General features: G+C 44.8%; 1 protein-coding gene across 15 annotated transcripts in view; it reads left to right on the top strand.

Annotated features, from left to right (window-relative positions):
* The window catches only part of BLTP1 (bridge-like lipid transfer protein family member 1), a 1831302-nt gene that overhangs the window by 135747 nt on the left and 1675167 nt on the right, over positions 1-20388 (top strand). For all 15 annotated transcript variants that reach the window (XM_086962202.1, XM_086962209.1, XM_086962198.1 and 12 more), the window contains 4 exons: positions 2064-2250; positions 11663-11744; positions 14557-14750; positions 16071-16150. In XM_086962202.1, coding sequence (XP_086818328.1) covers positions 2064-2250; positions 11663-11744; positions 14557-14750; positions 16071-16150 — 543 coding nt within the window. The remainder of the gene's footprint in view (positions 1-2063; positions 2251-11662; positions 11745-14556; positions 14751-16070; positions 16151-20388) is intronic.

Genomic DNA, 20388 nt, shown 5'->3' with positions numbered 1-20388 from the left:
GGTTCACTCTGAGTTGAATTTAACCAGAATGATTCTTATACACTCACAGAGGAACTCCACACAGTGTTGATACAAGGTCTCTGGCAATGCATCTTTATTCTGCTAAATAATAAACTTGGTATCATTCACTTGCATGTAGACGCCACATACTTCAGTCTAAAGAGTGGCGCAATTTAGATAATTACTGAGCGGGTTATAGGAATGATCACAGGGGATCTCTGCAGAACCAGGATGCCAGGGGTGGAGGAAAAGGGAGTTAATAAAACTAACTGCAAAAGGTTAGCGGAAAAGAACTGAACTGCAAGTAGGCCGAGTTGGAAATCCCAATCGTCTATAGTCAATCGAACAAGAGGGATTGATTGACCTGGCCAAACCATGCTTGTAGATCGAGCAGAATCAGGATATTGAAGTCTTCCAGAGTGGCATGGCGAACAGACTTTGTACCATGTCCAGGTTAGAAGCTAGACTTACAAGCATCTGCTAAACTAGAGGCGTCAGTTAATTTCCACATGTTTTATCACATAACTTTTAAGACTTTTTATGCCTATTGGTGAAACTCGGAGTGTTTAGCAACAGGCTTTTTAATAAGAGAATGTATAACCTGTGACAGTTTGAATTGCCAAGGTGCACCATCTTGTGGAAAGAACCAATTGAAAGTGTCTCCGAGGGGCAAGTGCTGCTAGTTGAAATAGCATTAAGGTTTCACCCTGACAGATCAGCCCTCCAACACTATATAAGCACATGCAGGCACACAAGGAACATCTGACAAGGGGTAGAACCTGAATATTTGCAAGAGTGAAAAAATTAAGGGCTTTGATTAACTGACAAATCTTCTACACCTTTAAGGATAGCAGAACGTTTCAGAGGGTGCAGTACTTAGGTGCTGATAAGGCCTTGGTTCAGCTCCTTCAGACTGTGCAAAATGCTGCTGCTAGGCTGCTCTTTCGTTTACCGAAATCTCCCAGTCTCCCATTAGTTTCAGGAATTGCATAGTCTTAGAATCATCAATTGCATTGAGTTTAAAGCACTGTGCTTTATGTTTAAAGCCAAACGGGGCTTAGTACCTTCGCTACATTCAGGAACTGGTGGTTCCCTACCAGCCGATTCGCACCCTGATATTTTCAAACCAAACCCTGTTCTTGGTACTGAGGTTTTGTTAACCCGCGTGAAAGGATGCTCTGTTGCATATCTCGTCCCTACATTGTGGATCTCTCTCCCCGCAGCTTTAAGGAATTGCAACTCACTCCTAAGCTCCCGCATGGGTCTGAAGGCCTTTCTATTTCAGCCTACTGAATTGTAACTTATCTGTATTCTGCCTTGTGTTGGGAAACCATTTGGGGTAGCTGCTTACACTACAAGTTGCATAACAATAATATTAACTCAGGAGTGATAAGCAGAAGTGTGTGCAACTTTCTTAATGTTTTTAAAGTATCATTTTTGGGGGGGTTGTGACCTAAGGATATCCTAGAAGAGTAGACCACTCCCTGCAATTGTCATTCAGAGGTTGTTTTGTAGCCATGCAGAGTACACTTGTACACGAACATAGCGTAGTTATGAGAATACCTGCCGTAAATACTTTTGCCAACATTTAGTTGGAGTATTCTTCTGAAGGCTGTTGAGCCACGTGGCAGTTTTAGGACCGTAGTAGCAGATAATTTTCTGAATCGAGCTTTAAGGCTTGCCCAATTGCTTGCGGCTAAGGGGCACACCGCAGTAAATTGTTAAAAAAGATAGTTTTTTTTAACCTATAGTGCCCTTGGGAGGCTACTCTCTCACTTTGCAAGGTGTCTGACAAAATTGATACTAACCATAATAGCAGTGCTCTTACTATATCGCAGGGTATAAATAAAGGTTGACATGCAGGCAATCTTCAGGCAAGGAAAGGTTGAGGGTTTGCCATTTTGTATGAAAGAGGGCTAAAAAACATTGTTTTAATTATAAAGTTGTGGGAGATATGCTGAAGTAGTATAGCACATAAAATGTAAAGGTTTGTTGGTCGAAAAGAACAACCAGCTCGGTCTGCCTCAATGCTTACAACCGATTGTCTTGACTTGTTCTTTTAGATCCAAAGGCAGAAACCAGATTGTACATCACACTGAATGACTTTGAGTTCCATGTTTACAATCGGTCTCATATGTATGCACGCCTGCAAGAACTGTTTGGCCTGGATCCAACAATATTTCCATCAAAAACAGAGGATGACAAATTGCGAGAAAATGGAAAAGATAAAACGGAAACCAATCTTGAAAGGTGAGAATTTTGCTTTTATTTTATTTTACTTTTCAGAGCAAATGTCTATTTTTGGTTTGAGTTCGTGCATTTTGAAATGTTATGCACAGGCTGCTTACACCTCTTATAGCAAGGACTTCTTTGTATATACATTTAATATCTACCCTTAAAATGACTGAATCCTAAATTGCTTAAGTTTCTTCTGAGGCTCAGTTATCGGCAATTAGCAGTAGAATCAATAAATCTGTGGTGCTTTAACTACTCAGCTGGATTCCCCCCTTAAACTTTAGCCTGTAGTCCTTTTTTCTGGGTGTTTCTTAGGAAGTGGTTTAGCTAACCCCTGTGGGCTGCTAATACAGTTTGTATGCAGGTCTTAGTCATGTTTGGCTCATCCATATATAGTTTTAGCTGTGGTGTAGGAAAGTGCCCCTTTTTGCGATGGTCCCCCTCCACCTTTTCATGGTACATGATGTGATTTTGACTGGAAATGCACTTGGTTCCTGCTAAGCAGTTCCCCAGTGCCAGATCTCTTTCCCCACAACTGTACAATTGTGTCACCAATTGGCAATACCTTTAGCATCCTCTTCAAGTCCCTAGTAGATGGTACCCCTGGTACCTAGGGCCTGTAGTACTAAAGAGGGTCCCCAAGAGCTGGAGCATAATTTGTGCTACCCTGAAGGACCCCTCACCAAACACATGTAAGGCTGCTATTGCAGGCTGCGAGTTTTTTGGTGCAGACAAAAGTGAAAGCAAGACATGTCACACATCCCTGTGTGCCATGTCCCTTAACATTGTGTATAGTACTTGTAAGTCACCTCTTCAGCAGGCCTTACAGCCCTAAGGCAGGGTGCTTAACCCCTTCCATGCGGCCGCGATTCTGCGCCTGTGCGGCAGAATCGCGAGTGGGCGGGTTCATGACGGCCCCCAGCCGTCATCAGCACACGAGCACCGTAGTGCATGACGGCTGGGGGCCGTCATCCGCATGGAAGGGGTTAAATTGCATCTGAGGGCATACCTGCATGTACAGATATGCTCATGTGCTGGTCAGTTCCATTGCTGCAAGTGTAAGTGGTGAGGAAAGCCATTTAAACCCATGTGCTGGAAAATGGTAAAAACAAGTTCCCCAGCTACATGATGGCTTCACTGAAAATTGGGACCTTTTGTATCAAACGTTTCGTATTTTTTTTTTTTTTTTAAAGTAACTTTATTTCGATTGAATTTACAATCATAAAAAGTACATTTAAAACAAATATTTACAACAATTTATAAAAAATTTCATTTACTCGTTAATTACTAAAGGAAACATAGCACTTTGAATCAGAACTTTGAAAGAACATTCAAATTCAACTAAACACTAACACTCTATACGGAGATTTAATAGCATATTAGTCATTTGAGCAGAAATAGAGACTTATGGTGCAGTAGCCAGTATTTGGGAATGGATTTTCAAACAGGCTTTGAGGTAGCAGGCTACAGTTTTGGCAGTAAACGGAGTATCTAAATGCTGAAGTGCCAAAAGAGCCGGTCTGCATCTTCTGAGTCCTAGCTGTCGGAGAAGTGGGACCAACCAGCGTTTACGCGGGGTCTCATAGAAGGTGCAGTAAAAGGTTACATGCAAGGTAGACTGACGAGTATGTCCATCACATGGACAACTAGCTAGTTCACGTGACCAATCAGAGGGTACAGGCAGTGAAACAAGACGGTAAAATAAATCAAACCGAAATCTGGTTAAAACATATCTCTCATAATTAGACAGAAAAAAAGACAAATAAGGTTGAATGCCATAGGAGGATTGAATCATCGTTAAATGAACGTTTGACTGTTTACCAAGTTCTGAGCACAAACGTGAATCGCTTAAATGGGCGACACACAGGTTCTTCAAAGTTTTTCTTGGTATAGCCAATAGTGAGACAGGGTCAGTAAAAAATGCAGGGCAATTCAAATCATTCAAAAAGTTAAAAACATATAACAGCCAGGGAATCTTTTTCCAGTAGGTCAATGTAAGGCAATCAGATATTAGTGACCTAGTAAGATGACATTGCTCCTGGGTCCATATGCGATGCCAAAGGAGGATCGGCTGGTATCTAATGATGTCAGTTAGATACTCCCGACCGAGCTCCATATGGATACCGTAAGTAGAGGCGCTTCGGGAAGGGCTAATATGTATTTCAGAAAATCGTTTTCAGTTGTTTGAAGCTCGCTAGCGGGCGTATAGCCCCATACACCTGCTCCATAAGTGGCCATGCTCATACATTTGGCTTGGTAAATCTTCAAAATTACGGCAGGGGCGGGCTTGCCCAGTTTCCTTGAAAACGAAGTCAACGCCGATGTTGTGCGTTGAAACTGCAATTTCTTACTGGAAGTGGCAGGTTTCCAGGACATATGTTTATCAATAAGAATCCCTAGGTATGGATATGTGTTAGCAGTTTCTAACCTGGTCTGCCCAATAAAAAGAGATTTACATTTTTGAGCTTTCTTGCCGATATTCATAACAAAAGTCTTGGACTTATTTACTTTAAGTCCAAGAGAAAGCATGAATTGGCAGTATTTGTCTAGGTGGATCTGGAGTTGATTGGGTGTCCTTGCTAAAATAACAGAATCGTCTGCATATAGTAATGCAGGGATTGGCCGGGTGTTTATGCAGGGGAGATCTTTGCTGTCAACTAGCATCGCTTGCTCCAGCCCGTTTGTGTAGATGTTAAATAGGAATGGAGCAAGGACGCACCCCTGGCTAACGCCTTTTACAATGTCAAATGATTCCGTAAGCTCCCCTTTGATGCCATATCTCACACAAGCTTTTGCGTCCGAGTATAGCTCTCGGAGAAAATTCAGAAGTACAGGATCTATGCCCAGATTACTCAGAATCTCCCACAGCTTGGAATGAATGACACAGTTGAATGCGGAACTCAGGTCCACATAGACTAGGTAAAGATTACCGCCTTTGGCCCAGGCATATTTGCCCATGAGCAAAGTCAGGTTTAAGGCCTGTTCAACAGTGCCCAGTCCCTCCTGGAAACCAAACTGTAGGTCGGTTAAGATCTTATTCTCTGAGGCCCAGTCCCGGAGACGCTCCAGAATTAGTTTGCCGGCGACCTTGCCCAGAGAATCCAAGAGGGAAATGGGCCTGTAGCAGGCTGGGTTGTCGTGTTCACCCTTTTTAAATATGGGTAGAAGCACAGAAGTGGACCAAGAATCAATAAGGCCGATCTGAGTCACAGCGGACATGACCTGCGTAACAATTGGGGACCATAGGTCTAAATTGCTCACAAAGATGTCTAATGGGACCCCATCGGGGCCGGGAGCTTTACCGGTCTTTGAGGAGGTCAGCGCAGCAGTCACCTCCACTAGATGGAAGTGGAGGTCAATAGGATAGGTATTGTTGCTTGTGGAAGCTGCCACCTCTTGTCTGGAGGCCTCGGTTGTTAAGGTGGGGTCCCCAAAGATCTGTGAGTAGTGCGCTACCCATTTTTCAGCAGGTACTGCCACATCTAGATGCCGTACAGCAGTCGCTTCAGCTAAAAAGGGGGCCTTAACTGTTCTCCAAAAAAGGGTACTGTCCTTACTTAATGTGCTCTGGTGTAATTGGGCCCAAAGGTTGTTTTTTATTTCCCGTTTGCGGGCTTTTTGTGCCATCTTATAGTTTTTTCTTAGGGAGGCAATTAGGGGCATGTCCCTGACTTGGTTGTGTAGAGCACTTTTTAGTGCGCGCAGGGCTTTACGGCAGTGGGAATCAAACCACCCTCTAGAATCCTTATCATGAGTCTTATGTTGGTGTGTAAGCTCTTGTCGGATAGCTTCTAGGATTCTGACAAAACTAGAGAGGATCAACTGAGGGGATGATGACTTCTCCAAACAGTGATAGATTAGGGGAAGGGTTTTTTGGACGATCTTGCTAGTGACCTCTGAGGGATTGATTTTTGACCATTTGACAGTAAAGCCATTGATTTTACTCATCTCCAGGGAATGCTGAGTTAAAAGGCTTGTTTTCGAACAAGCTGGGGATGGGGTATTTAATACTATAGTAATGCTATTGGAGTAGTGGTCACTTGAAGGATCAGTACCAGTTATAAAATGTTTTAGTCGATTGTTTAAGGATTGAGAACATAGAATAAAATCAATAGTAGTAGAAAAACCTCTACCATGAAAAGTCGGCTTAAACTCAACAGCAGGGCTCACTAGTTCATTCGCATATTCGAGTTCTAAAGCAAAGAAACAGTTGTTTAAAGCGTCTCCAATACTACTATGGGCAAAGTGGGCCAGGGGGACATCGTGCTCATCTTGGAGCCCACAAATACCTTTTTTATAGTTGTTACATAAATAAACATTGAAATCCCCACCCCACACAACATGACATTGTAGCTGCTGTTTCTTAGCTTTCTGGTCCTGCAAATATGAAGCAGTTTCTAACAAAGATTTTACACAGTCATCAGGCATGGAGTTATTATACATATTAATGAAATAATAATAATAACAAGAACTATTGTCTGGAACTAATTTGAGGATTTGAAAGATTGGAGATACTAGCGGGACTTCCATAGTCGTAAATGGAATTAAGTTGGAAATATAGATAGCTAAGCCACCCTTAGGTCTTCCGTGAGCAGACGGTGTGGCCGGAAGATGAAATGTTTTGAAGCCCTGAATGTGGATAGGGTCAATTGCCCAGGTTTCCTGTAGGCAGATTAACTTATAATTATTGATCACATCTAGCCAAGACTGGAGGTGAATTTTGGATCTAAGACCAGCTACGTTCCAATATAGGACTGGAAGATCCTGGGTTGATGGCAAAATAGGGTTTGAGATCTGTGGTTCATCAGAGGAATGTGAGGGTTGGGGCAGGGACTGGGGTAGTTGACTGGGTATAACACGGATCTTGATAGATAGAAAGTGACGACTGTTGAGTCAAGGTTTGCTGGGGAGTACAAGACTCTGGATGGATACCGGACAGGGATGGCAAAGTTGAACCAACCGTCCGAGTGCTCTTGCAAATTGGTTTGGGGTTAGGCGGAACATTTTTGGGGCCATTGTCTAAGGTAGGTGGAGTTGATGGTCAGTCTACCAAATCCAAACTGCTCTATTGGAGAACAGCGATAATCGAAGGCGGCAGTCTCTATACCATCTTTGTAGACCTACGCGCCGCCTTCGATTTGGTGCCTAGAGCTAGGCTGTGGAATGTCATGAAAGAACTCGATGTCCCCGCCGATATCTTGGCAATCCTGATAAGACTCCATACTAATAATTATGCCCGTGTTAGGTGTGGCAAAGGTGGGAAACTATCTGAGCGGTTCCCCGTTCGCAGAGGTGTAAGACAGGGCTGTGTACTTGCACCCACCCTGTTTTGCATCTTCGTGAACGGGGTAATTGCCCACCTTAACAGGATCGCCAACTCAGACGCCCCCAAGTTGACCGGCAACAGGGTGCCTGCAATTATGTTTGCAGACGACACCCTGTTGCTGTCTAAATCCCCTATGGGGATTCAGCGCATTCTGGACGGCTTCCTTAACTTCTGCTCCGATCGGGGACTGGAAGTCAATCCTCAAAAAACAAAATTCATGATTTTAAATCCTAACTCCCGGAATAGAACCCCCCCCCAAGCTAGGCATGGTTCAACTAGAACGGGTGCACAATATCGAATACCTGGGGATTACTATAAATGAACACTTAACTTGGTCGGCCCACCAGGCCAAAGTGACCATCAAACTGGCACAGTTGGCGGGTGGCACTTTGCGTCTGGCTAACAAATCTAGTTATCGACCACTTACCCCAGTTATTCATATATACAAAACACAAGCTAGGGCAGGGGTCACTTACGGGGGTGAGTTGTGGGGATACACCCAGTACCCCAAGTTACAGATCACGGAGAACAAGTTCTTGAGACAGGTAGCTGCCCTCCCCCAGAGCACCCCACTACTACCACTCAGGTTGGATTTGGGAATCAGACCCATTACAGAGGAGCTAGGACTAAAACCCCTAAAATTCTGGAGGCGTTTGTGGTCTAGCCCAGATCTCGTAAGCTACAGAGAAGAACTACAAGAATTCCTGGAACTACGGAACATAAAGAGGATTCCTTGGTTGACCTACGTCAAGGGAAGGTGCGAGGAAATGGGATTCCCGGAACTATGGACTGATCCTCTTAATTCCTGCACCAAGATCCCAAAAAAGGCACTCGCGGACACCTACTACGCCATGATGCTCACCAGAGCCTCTAATGACACTCGCGAGGGGTCTCTGACAAATTTATTTTTGAAAATAAAAGATACCTATTCCCTTGAAAAAACTCTAGATGAGATTTCCCCTGCATTAACCAGGAAACTGTTTTTACAATGGCGTTATGGATGCCTTCCTCTAGCTTCGTTTACAGCATCTTGGTCAGTCTGCTCCACTACATCAATTTGCCCAATGTGTGCACACCCGAAAGAGGACGACATGCATGCGGTCCTTTTTTGCAAGGGCTATGAGCGGAGCAGGAAATACTGGCTTGTCCCGATGCTCAGGAACTTGGGTTTTAGATCTCACCAAACTGCTTATAGAGTGCTAAAATCTGATCTTTCCCCTCCTATCGTTTTTGCACTGTCAAAATTTTTAACCTCCCTGTGGTTTACCCGTAGCCGAATGATGAAATGCCTGGCATAAATGGACATGACCAGCGGCTTCCCACAAATGTCTTATTTATATTTTAACTACTCTTAGAAATTTTGATCGCACTATGTTTAATAAGTTTTTAAATGTATGTACTGTTTTGCATCTTTTATGATCTGTGATCGAAATAAAGATTAATGAAATAAAAAAAAAAAAAATATCTATTGGATAATGGTGGGCCTCTCCAGTTGTTTAAGTGGCCGGGTGGTGGATTGCTAAAACCATAACCTGACCACTGATCTCGATCTCTATTTCCACCCCAGTTCCCTACCCTCGTCCAGGACCACGGAGGACCAGCGTTGCGTCGTGTGGTCGGGGGGTAGAAATACGACAAATTGTGGGTGGCTATCCCTTCAGTAGAGGTATGATCACCCCAGGAGCAGATGTGCTCAACTGTGTTAGGATCTGCGAAGTTTACTATAACGCAGTCGCCCTGGATGTTTTTCGGTTCATTGCCTAACCAGGGCACTCTGCGTACAGTAGTGACTCTGTTGTCCATGAAAATTGGAAGAGGTCTGTTGTTGGACAACCAGTATATTACTTTATTTTTTAGTGACCAGACCGGTTCGTCCTGGTTTGGGGAGAGTTCCGGGACACCTGTCAATATTACTACGTATGGGGATGCTTCGGGTGGGAGATGGATAGGGTGGCTCCTTCTCTTTCGGTTTTTCGGAATGGTGTTAAATCCAGTAGAATTTTTGGGATGGGTGGGGGCAGGGGTTGGGACAGCGGGGGTAGGAAGGGGAGTATTTGATTGGGTAGATGGTGTTGGCTTAGAATTGGTTACAGGTTGGGACGGTAAGAGATTAGAAGATTTAAGGAGTGGTTGTGGCTTGGTTGTAGGTGCTGATGGTTGTTTTTGAATAGGCTTCTCTGGGGCTTTTTGTTTGTTGGTATTGGGATTCTGCATAGAGGTTGCAGGCTTTGATGTGTTTGTATTAAGAGTGGTGGGCCTACCTTGCGCCAGGTTGGGATCCTTCTTATTTCCCTTACTTGAGTTTAGGCCTAAAGACAGTTGAGTTAGTTGGGACTGAACCAAGTGCAGAGCCTTTTCTATTGGTTCTAAATAGGATTTAAATAGGTCTCCAATTCTGCTAAGCAGTAAGCTGTCGTTGCTGCATGTGTTAGTTGTAAAATTACCGTTTTCCATATCTCCTCCACTGTCATAGCTACTAGAGCTGGTACAACTAACGTTCAGGTTAACCGAATTGGGATCCGCTATTTGTACACTTGACAGGGAAGGAGGTTGGTAGGGGGTTGTAGGGTTAAGGATTTGTGGGGAAAGATGAGAAACAGAAAGAGTTGCAGGGGTAGTTATAGGGGGAGGAATGATGGTGTGGTGAGACTTAGTAGTTGCCTTCTTCTTCAATTTTTTGGGAACAGCTCCTTCTCGTACTCCCCTAGCTATAGAGGAGGATGGAGTGACGTCTGTTTGGGTAACAAAGATAACTGGAGATTTTTCGAGAGAAAGATGGGATTCGGAAAGATCTAGGGACGCAGATAGGTCCACTGTGCGAGGGACAGTGTGCATCTCTGCATGTGCTGTCACGGGAGGGGGTAGTTCAGCAGGACGCTGGGGTTTTTTTGCAGTGGCCAGTAAGCCCATTGAAGAGCGTCTGGCAATCATCAGGTCCTGTGAAACCCTCCGTTCCAATAAAATGATGCCCTGCTCAATGGCGTCGTTTGCTTTAGTTATGAATTGGTCTATTGGCCCAATAACCTCAGCAGCAGTTTGGGCCTGCTTCTTAACGGTATTCCTGGTGGTTCTCGGAGACATGGTGCAATAGGAGTCGTAACAGTGCAAAGGTACAGTGAGTCTAATACAGCGAATAGCGAAACTACCGGGACCTGGTTAGATGTATAATCAGTGACGAAAAAATAGGAACAAACTGAAATAGGGTGGCCCAGTCCAGTCCTGCCCGGTCTTGAACGGGCTTAAACGGGCCCGCCCTGGGCCCGGACTTCGCCTCGCGCTTCGTCCCGCGCGCGTCCCGCGTTGCGAGATGGACTGTTCAAGTTATTGTGATCGGATAGGGGGCGTGGCCGCCGGGGGAAGAGGCACCAGCTGGAAGGTGTAGAGGCTGCTGGTCCTCGCAGTCCCCCGGTAGAGGCCACAGGTAGTTTCAAGGTCCAGTGCACGCTGGGAGCGTGCAGGCTGTCCGCCGATTGCGGAGAAGCTCCCACCAGCGGCGCGACCCCACCAGAGCTGTTTGGCTTTCACAATGCACTCCGTGTGCAGCGGTAATTAATCCTCCTTAGTGACAAAGCAAAGTTTAGTGAAATGAGCGGCAAACACACACTGATTACAGTGGTGGATTTCGGAATACATGCACACTGAGGGCACCTTTGAGGTGCCCCCCTGAAAACCTGCCAGCCGCCGGTGTGTTGGCTGACTGGTCTCTGCCAGCCTGCCACCAGAGACGTATTTCTGACCTCCCAGGTTGAGGGCCTTTGCTACGAGGAGGTAAGGGACAAAGCTTGCACAGGAAGAGGGTATTCACACCTTCTGCCTCACGATGACTTGCTAATTAGCATAATCAGGCAGATTGGTGCAGAAGTAAAGTTGTAATGAGGTGATGTCTAAATGACAAAGGAAAAGGATTATTTTATAAAGGCATTGTTGGAAAAGAACATGTATCTTGAGCATGTTGATACAACATTTGGAACAATGCAGGAGGGTCAGTGTAATAGAGGGGGGGGGGGAATATACGTTTGTGATATTTGCATGGTATAGAATTGGATGTTATGTGATTACGTTTGTTACAGCAACTTTTTCTACTCTGTACGTTTATTTCAGTGTGAAGGCAAAAACAGACTCCCAAGATCCCACATCATCCTGGAGATCCCTTATTCCAGTAATTAAAGTCAATATCAGCACAGTGAGTGAATCATTTTGTTTTCTAATCTTTACATTAACTGTCTCTTCAAATTACTTATGCAAGCTATGCTGTGCTCGCAGTAAAAATCAATTCTGAGAACTGTTAGTGTCAAGTAACAGTGTAAGTAATATTGAAGAAAGCACACTTGCAGTTTTTGCTTCTGATGAATGTTTTCAGACATAAGTTGTTTGCCTATGATGTATTTTAGATTCATATTTAGTTGTAATCACTTTTGTTTCTGGTGGGATGAGCCACTGTGTGTTTTAGAAGTGTCACATTTACTACTATTTAAATGGTTTCCTTACTGTTGGATGCGAGAGCAAATTAAGACCTATGATAGCCGTAGGGTAGTTGGGAAAGTATAAATTGCAGTCTCACAGATTTTCATTCCAATACAGTTTGTGGGTAACCTTTTGTACCTTGTATATCTATATTTCCTAAAGAGGGTTCATGTCTCATAGTATGCTCTTTTCATGATGAGTCTTTAAGTGACATTTCTTCTAAGCCAGAGCTTCCATGGAGTAGATTCTCTAACTGGACCTGAACTTAACGTGGAGGTGGGCCTGGCCTTCCACGAAGATTAGCAGGGTCTAGTTGTGCTCGCAAAGAGAAAAGCGCCTTTTTTTTACCCAGACTTACCGTGTAGTTATGGGCACAGGCATGAAGCTTATAGTTGTGCATATTAATTGTCTGGTCAGTTGTGTACACAGATTAGCAAGGCCTAGTTGTTCACTCCACCAAGTAGGGCATTGTTGTGTAAATAGGCTGTCCGGTATAGTTTTGCATTCAGGGATGCAGGCTCTAGTTGTGCACACAGTTTATTCTTAGTGATGTTTGTGGCTTGAAGCTTAACAGTATTTCCTTAAGAACTGCAGCAGATCAACATGTATGAGCCTTATCATAGTCTGTTTTGTTTTTCTCATACATCTACTATAACGACTGAAAACAATCTGCTACTTCCGCTCTTACGCTTTTTGGATTATATAAATGTCAAAAATATATAAATAACATCCACCTGTATCATGCCCAAAAAAAATCTCATTCACATATGCGTGCAAATATTACAGTCTGAGAAATAATTATTTAAAACCTAGCAGCCATTGATATTGTAAAATAGCACTCTAGTTACCTGCTGGCCATTTTCCCATCTGTACACCAAACCAATCTCAAATATAAACCTAGCAGGGAAAAGGACCATGTTTTCTCACAACACCTCCAGAAGTGACTAGTGTGGGAAACTGCTCTTATTTCCGCGAATTCCATCACAAGATGTGTTGGTTTTGAGACATCTGACGGCTGCAGAGTGTGGTGAAGGCAGTCAAACTACTGTGGAAATATGGAAAGAATTCTATGTGAACCACATTATTTTACCATGTGCTTGTGGACAGATATATAGCCTGTATTTGCCAGGGCATTACTCTCACACTCATCCTTGCATGATTCCTTCGCTGCCACAAGAACTGTATCATAAGTTTTGCCACCCAAGGTATTGGATACTGCTCTGAATTATGCAGGGCTACTTAGGGAATACATACATTTACTGTGGTCGTTGACTGAGAAGGTTGTCTTGGCCTATTTGCAATAACATACTGAAAAATATATAAAACCAAAACATATCTGGACAGCGTTCTTCTCATCATTTATCACATGCACAAAAGCTTTCAGGTTGGCGCTAGGCCATGATGTTGCAGTTTGTGAGCCCAAGACTATGTTCTGTAATTAATCATTGAGCATTAATCTCTCCTCACTAAATGGATTGCTGCTGTTACTATAGAGCATTATATGTTATCACTGGCTACCATATCATGGTAGTAAATGTTCACGTGTCTCAAGTTGAGGACATGCATAATGATCTTGATTTTGAACCATAGAGTGTTGTGAACCAGTATTGCATTAGTTTTCTTTCTACTGTATGAATTCCTTTGTTTCTTCCAATGAGAATAGCTGTCATGTTGTGAAATCATGATTGAATGCTCCCAAAGTGCTCGTTACTGAACTAGTATGCTCCATTAATTAACTCCCTTCAGATATGCCTACCACGACTAATATTTTCACTTCCCTACCAGTTTTCTGGAGTGCTCTGCTCTCATTTTTGTCTCTTCCCTCTTACCCTACCTTCCACTGTTCAGACAAATTACAAATTTGCACAAGTCTTTGGAGGGGACTGCTTTTACTAGGAGGAGATGTTATGTTAGCGGGATTTGTAGAGCGCATTACTGCCCAGAGGCTTCTAAGCGCTATTCAGTCCCAGCTCCGAGTGTTGCAGAACCGCAAAAGCTACCAAGACCTGACCAACCAGGTCATTACAGTTTTCCTGAAGGCAAGGAGACTGGGTGCTGTTTTTTATACAGAGAGGCAGTATGTTCCATGCTTTATATGCTTCTAACACAAAGCTCTTTGCACCTCACCGTACTTGTTTGAATCTTGGAAGTACTGCTAATTTGCATATGCTGAATGAAGATTTCTGACAGATCACTTTCCCCAGTGAAATCTGGGTTTACCTTAAGCGACTGTGGTATCCTTCTTTCCAATAATAAATATCCTCCTTGGAAGATCATGCTCTTTAGCCCCCTCAACCGCCCCATCCTTTTCTACACTTCAGACATTTCTCTTCACAGCCGTAAGAAAATGTGCAATCTTGGGGTTTACCTGTGTTTCTAACAGTTTTCTGCTCACAGACTTAATTGATGGAAGTTCGAGTGTTTGTAATATGTGGAGTGTTGAAGGTTATTGTCTGTCTGTTACATCTTGATTAGAGGGGTCTACACAATATACAAACTAAACCCCTGTTCATTTGTTTGTTGTATTTTAGGGTCGCTTGGCATTTGGAAATCATTACCAGCCACAAACACTCTGTGTTAATTTTGATGATGCTTTCCTGACATACACTACAAAACCACCTTCAAGTCACCTTGACCAGTTCATGCACATTGTGAAAGGGAAGCTGGAAAATGTGAGAGTTATGCTTGTTCCCAGTCCAAGATATGTCGGACTTCCAAATGACGAGTAAGCATTTTCTTTTTTTAATGATTGCTTGTCTTATTTGATATTTAGATTGTTTTGTTTCAACATATACCAATTCTGCTGTACGCGGATGCCTCACTATTGATTTCCTATACAGCAAATGGTTTACAGGTGCTATTGGAATCCTTTTTGTTTTATTCTAAACAAACATTATGACCTGTGGCTATCTCAATACAAAAACAAAGCTGTTTTCAATGAGGGATCCTCCTCTGTAGAAGCTAACTTTTTTAAAACTATTTAGCAATCCACTCTTTCCGAGAAAGCGTTTCTTAATGCAGGAGCCTAGCAAGATGGGAAGAATACTGCTATTTTTAGATTTGCTCAGAAATTAAAGCACAAACCCATTAAGGATGCGCTGTAATGAATGGCTCTGCTCCAAAGCCCAGCATGAATGTTACTGCATCAATGTGAACGATTTATACGATGTATAAGGTGCCTCTTGCAAATGCAATTGAGTATGTACCCATGTAAAACGACATGATATGTATGTATGACACCGTGAGAACTTAAGCAAAAATAAAGGTTTAAAAATAAATAAATAATTGTTTCATAAGGTAGTGTTCAGTGTAGTACTTGGTAGCTGATTGTGACAGAAGCCTAATTCATAAATATGGATAATGCAAAGAAAAAATGTGCATGTGATAAGTTTGCATCATCTTTCGAGTGTAAATTCTTGGGTATAAAATTGTAATGTGAATGTCGGAATTTGAGGTGTCCTGCTCGGCAAAAAAGTGTAGTGAGAGACAATGCTGGCTTTCGTTGATATATGGCTTTATTGTAGCTGATAAAAGTTAGCGCTTCCTCAGTGTTCCAAAAAGATCAAGAGGGCTGCTATTCGTACCAATTAAAGGCTAATTCTGAAAAGTATTAAGCTTAAATACTGGAAACCTGAGAAGGTCGAGAGTGTTGTGTTTAGGGGTGCCATCTCACTTGTTTCTCTGTAAAGGTTAGGAAGGCAAGTTGGGCACTATGGCTAGTCTGAGTCAGGATCATAGATACTGGGGTGGTATGGTGACTCAGTCCCTACAGGCTGATGTTCTGTGGTTCCATGCATAGTTCTTTTTCTGAGCAGAATCAAGGAAGGGTCCGGTTAAGTTAGTGATCACCACAGACTCATGTTAAGCATTTTATTATTTTTCTTCTGCTTTCCAAAATGTACTGTTTTCCTCGCCTCTATTTGTTGAAATTATGCACACATCTGTTGTAAAATAGTTTTCTCTTTGTTCATCACACAGAATATACTTTTGTCTTTCTGCTTTGCTCCGACAGTGGTGTAATGTGTAGTTTTCTTTGACACCACAGGCCACCAAGATTAATGGGAGAAGGTTTTGTTGTCATGCAGTCAAACGACGTGGACATTTACTACTACATGGATGAACCAGGTATTTGCAGTACTGTGTGAATGTGTGCATGGATAGTTGAGATTATTCTATGACCCAGCAGCTGTAATTGGCTCTTGATCTTAACTGCAATCTATCGTATTCTTCATTATTTTTCAAAAATAATGTTCCAGCAAGCTCTATTAATATTTGTAGCTTAGGCATGTAGTTTGACTTGAATATGTTGTCTGACTGTTTAAGTGACAATTTTTTGATCGTCTTAAAACTAGACCCTAAAGGTTTGAGTTTGGGGGCCAAGAAAAGGAATATTCTTTTGTGGTTCTGAAGGTACAGCATAAAAATGACTAGTTTATATTTACTTTTTCAGTAGCTTGGAAGTCCCCTTTGATGGATTGCTTTTTTCACTCTCCATGTAATTTGTTTCTGATGGATACTTATACTTGCAGATTCCTCACCTGTAGTATAATCCCAGGTGCCAAACTTGATCTGGAAACTTAAAAGCTCTAATGTCGCTAGAAGAGGGCGCTGCCTTTGTGTTGCCGCTGGAAGTGTGGATTGCACTACAAGGCTTCACTGACTTCATCTGATTTCAACGCAACAATGTAATTTCCCTTTTATCTGCTGCAGTACCATGTCTCCCTGACCTCAGAAATCAGGGTTTAAGCCCTGTAGTGACTGTGAGGGACATATGTCCATAATAGATCCTTACACAGTTTGTCTCTGGTGCCTCAAATCGCACCGTAACTCACGTCCCTGCGAATCGTGCTCGAGCATGCACCTGAAGGCCATCAAAAAGCAGGAAGCAAAAATGTTTATGGCCAGAGAGGAACAGCGTAGTCCACTACGCTCAAGACCTCGTTCTAGATCGCTTTCTCCACACTCTTCAAGGGTAAAAAGAAAGCATAAGCATGCCAGAGGTTAGTCGCCTCCACGCCCTCTGACTCTCAAAGGATGTTTTTTTTTTTATTAAAGACCTTTATTCTCATGAATCATAGCTTGCGTTACACAACACATATGGTCACATATTTTGTAGTAACAGTGTACCTGGATCGCTGATCTTCATAATTTGAACACAGCCATTTAGCCGGCATCCCGGGGGCCCGGTGGCGTTCAAGTCAGCAATCTGTCGTAGCTAACAGTGTGTGGTCACAACCCTTCGGCAGTGTAAAGTGTGCCATGGCCACTCGCAAACTTCTGAAATTCGCTCGTATCTAAGGTCTCAGGAAAACAAGGCAAGTCCAGAAACGATTTAACTAACCCAACAACCCCCCACCGCCCCTCCTGAGTGCCTGCAATGATGTCCCCGAGTGCAAACTCCGATTATGTGCGACAGTGTGCAAATATTATTCTACCTACATTCGTCAACCCGGAGAGCCCTTCCCCCCCTCTTCAAACCGCCTGGAGGGGGCCCCACTCGCACTGACCCTGATCGTACTGTCCCCGATTTTTCCCCCCCCCCCCCCTCCCTCCCCTCCCCCTGAAGCCCCCCTCAAAGGAACCCTATGTCAACCTCGGCACCTAGTCCTCCGTGGCATCCGGGAGGTCCAGCGCCTCCGTGCCATCTGAGCCCTCCTCGACCCCCCGCTGTATGTATTCCTGGTAAAGACCCCAAAAGTTTTTTGGCCTGCTTCTAGGAGGGAGTAGCTCACTATAGAGTTCAGTCTGAGTGCAGCAGTAGAGTAGGTCACCCGCCCACCTTTTCTTGGTGGGGAGAGGCCCCCTCATCCAGCACTGTGCAACCACTCTCCTAGCTATCAGCAGGGCCATATCGACTAGGCGACGCTGGGAGGCAGGGAGTGGCTTAGAGTAACCCAACAGAGCCAGTTCTGGGTTGCTTGGTAGCTCCGAGCTCAGGATCTCACTAATCTCTGAGAAGACCTCTGCCCAGAATTTCTGAATGCCCGGGCAGTACCATGCCATATGGATAAAGTCTGCAACCGGCGTGTGGCAACGTTCACACTCCGCCGACTGCCGTAAGCCGTACCGGTGGAGTCTCTCCGGGGTGTAGTAAATCCGCTGAAGGAACTTAAAATGCACTAGCCTGTGCCTACCATTGAGGGAGAGTCTACGCGTGCTGGAGCAGCAATATCTCCACATGTCGTCGTCAATTGGCGACTGCAGATCACCTTGCCACGCCTCTCTGGCCTTGGAGTACTGGATCTGCTGATGTGTAATACCCAGCTTATTGATGTTTGAGATTAGTTTACTAGGGGACTTGTTTTTAATGACGTAAGTGAGCTCAGGGACCTCCATGGGTTCCTCCATTGTCGGGCCCAGTACTTCCTTGAACGCAGACCGGAGTCTGTGAAACTGGAACCGCTGCAGCAGCGAGGCACCCGAGGGGGCGAGTGGGAGCTGATCCCATGTCTTCAAAATACCCTCTGCAAACAGATCCTCCATTTTCACGAGCCCCAGCGAACGGAGCGCCTCCGTTACACCCCTTTCCCCAAGGGGGTCAAGCCACAACGCCCAGTCAATCTGCATTAGCGGGGAATACAAGATGTGACAGCCACGTGCACGGGTCAGCGCGTGCCATGCATGATTGGTTGACTTAAGGGAGTCCAATTGACCGATGGAGCGATCCTCTGGAAGGCAGACTTTGGCCGGGAGGGGGAGGGGTTCCGCGAACAGGCGCTCCAGAGTCACATGTGGTATGCGAGGGTCCCCATGGATCCACGAGTGTAAATGCGACGCCTGCGCAATGCGGTTGTATCTTTCCATGTTGGGGGCCCCCAGACCCCCCATTTCACAAGGGAGCATCAGCGTCGCCCATTGGACTCTAGGTTGTTTGCCTCCCCATGCCAATCTGATGAGAACTTGTGTAAGTTGTTTGAAGAAGGCCCTTGACAGGACCACAGGGATATTGGTAAAGAGGAAAAGGAACCTCGGCAGCACTATCATTTTCATGATGGCTATTCTGCCCATGAGAGATAGTGGAAGTTTACACCAAGCTTCAACGTCCTCAACAAGTTTATTGTAAGCTACGCCATAATTGACCCTGACCAAGACGTCCGGGTCAGTGTGCAGTTGTATGCCTAGGTATCTGACAGAATCTGAGGACCATTTCAGGGGGTACTCCATGTCGAAAGGCTGCGTCACAGGCGTTAGCGGGAAGGCAATAGATTTGTCCCAATTCACTTGCAGCCCGGAGAGCGAGCCAAAACGGACGACCTCCCGTAGGACGGCTGAAAGGTTCGGCTCCGGGTCACGGACGTATAGCAGGGTATCGTCGGCATACGTTGAGATGCCTATTTTATATGTAGGAAAGCTGATTCCCTCCAGGCTGAGATACTCCCTTATTGCACAGGCCAATGGCTCCGCAACAAGCGCGTACAGCAGGAGCGAGAGGGGGCATCCCTGCCTAGTACCTCTGCTGATGCCAAACGGGTCCGTCACTCTGTCCCCTATTTTCAGCCTTGCAGAGGGTTGGTGATACAGGGCTCCCAGCATCTGTAAGAACGGCTCTCCCAGGCCTAGTTTCCTGAGGACTCTGATCATGAAAGGCCACTCCACAGAGTCAAAGGCCTTTTCCATATCGAGGAAAACGGTTAGGGCGGTGTTTTCCTGGCGGACGTGCTGCATTGTCCCTAGCACTGTGCGGATGTTGTACGTCAGGTTTCTGTTGGGGACGAAGCCTGACTGCTCAGACGCAACCAGGTCAGGAACCAAGAGCGCCAAGCGGTTGGCCAGCACCTTGGCATAGATCTTGGCGTCCACATTTAACAGGCTGAGGGGTCTGTATGAGCTGCAGGACTCGGGGGCTTCCCTGGCTTTAAAATGGTAACAAGCAGGGCCTCCCTCATTGTGAGGGGCATAGTGCCCTCCTCGCAGATATCATCGAAGAGGGTAATCAGGTGCGGGACCAGCTTGTCTTTAAATGATTTATAAAAGCCCACAGTCAGACCGTCAGAGCCCAGTGCACTGCCCGATCGCATGCCAGAAAGTGCCTCCAGGACCTCGTCCTCCTGTATGGGGACATCAAGAATTCTCTGTCTGAGTTCGGTAAAAAGGGCATGGCAATATGATCGAGGTAGTCATCAATCTCGTCTTCTACACATAGCGATCTGGACTTGTACAGCTCGGCATAATACTGCCGAAAGGTTTGGAGGATCTCCTCCTCGTCCGTGATCACTCCTCCCTCCAGCGTGCGTAGCTCGTCCACAACAAGAGGTCGTCTAGAACCACGTACCATTCTTGCCAGGAGGGCTCCCGGTCTATCCCCCTCCCCGTAAGTTCGCGCCGTCGCATATTTGCCCATGTGAAGAACCTCCCTGTCGTCT

This window comes from Lissotriton vulgaris, chromosome 3_1, assembly GCF_964263255.1.
Source record: "Lissotriton vulgaris chromosome 3_1, aLisVul1.2, whole genome shotgun sequence".
Classification (NCBI taxonomy): Eukaryota; Metazoa; Chordata; class Amphibia; order Caudata; family Salamandridae; genus Lissotriton; species Lissotriton vulgaris.
The sequence above is the reverse complement of the archived record's forward strand: the minus strand, read 5'-3'. Positions and strand labels throughout refer to the sequence as shown.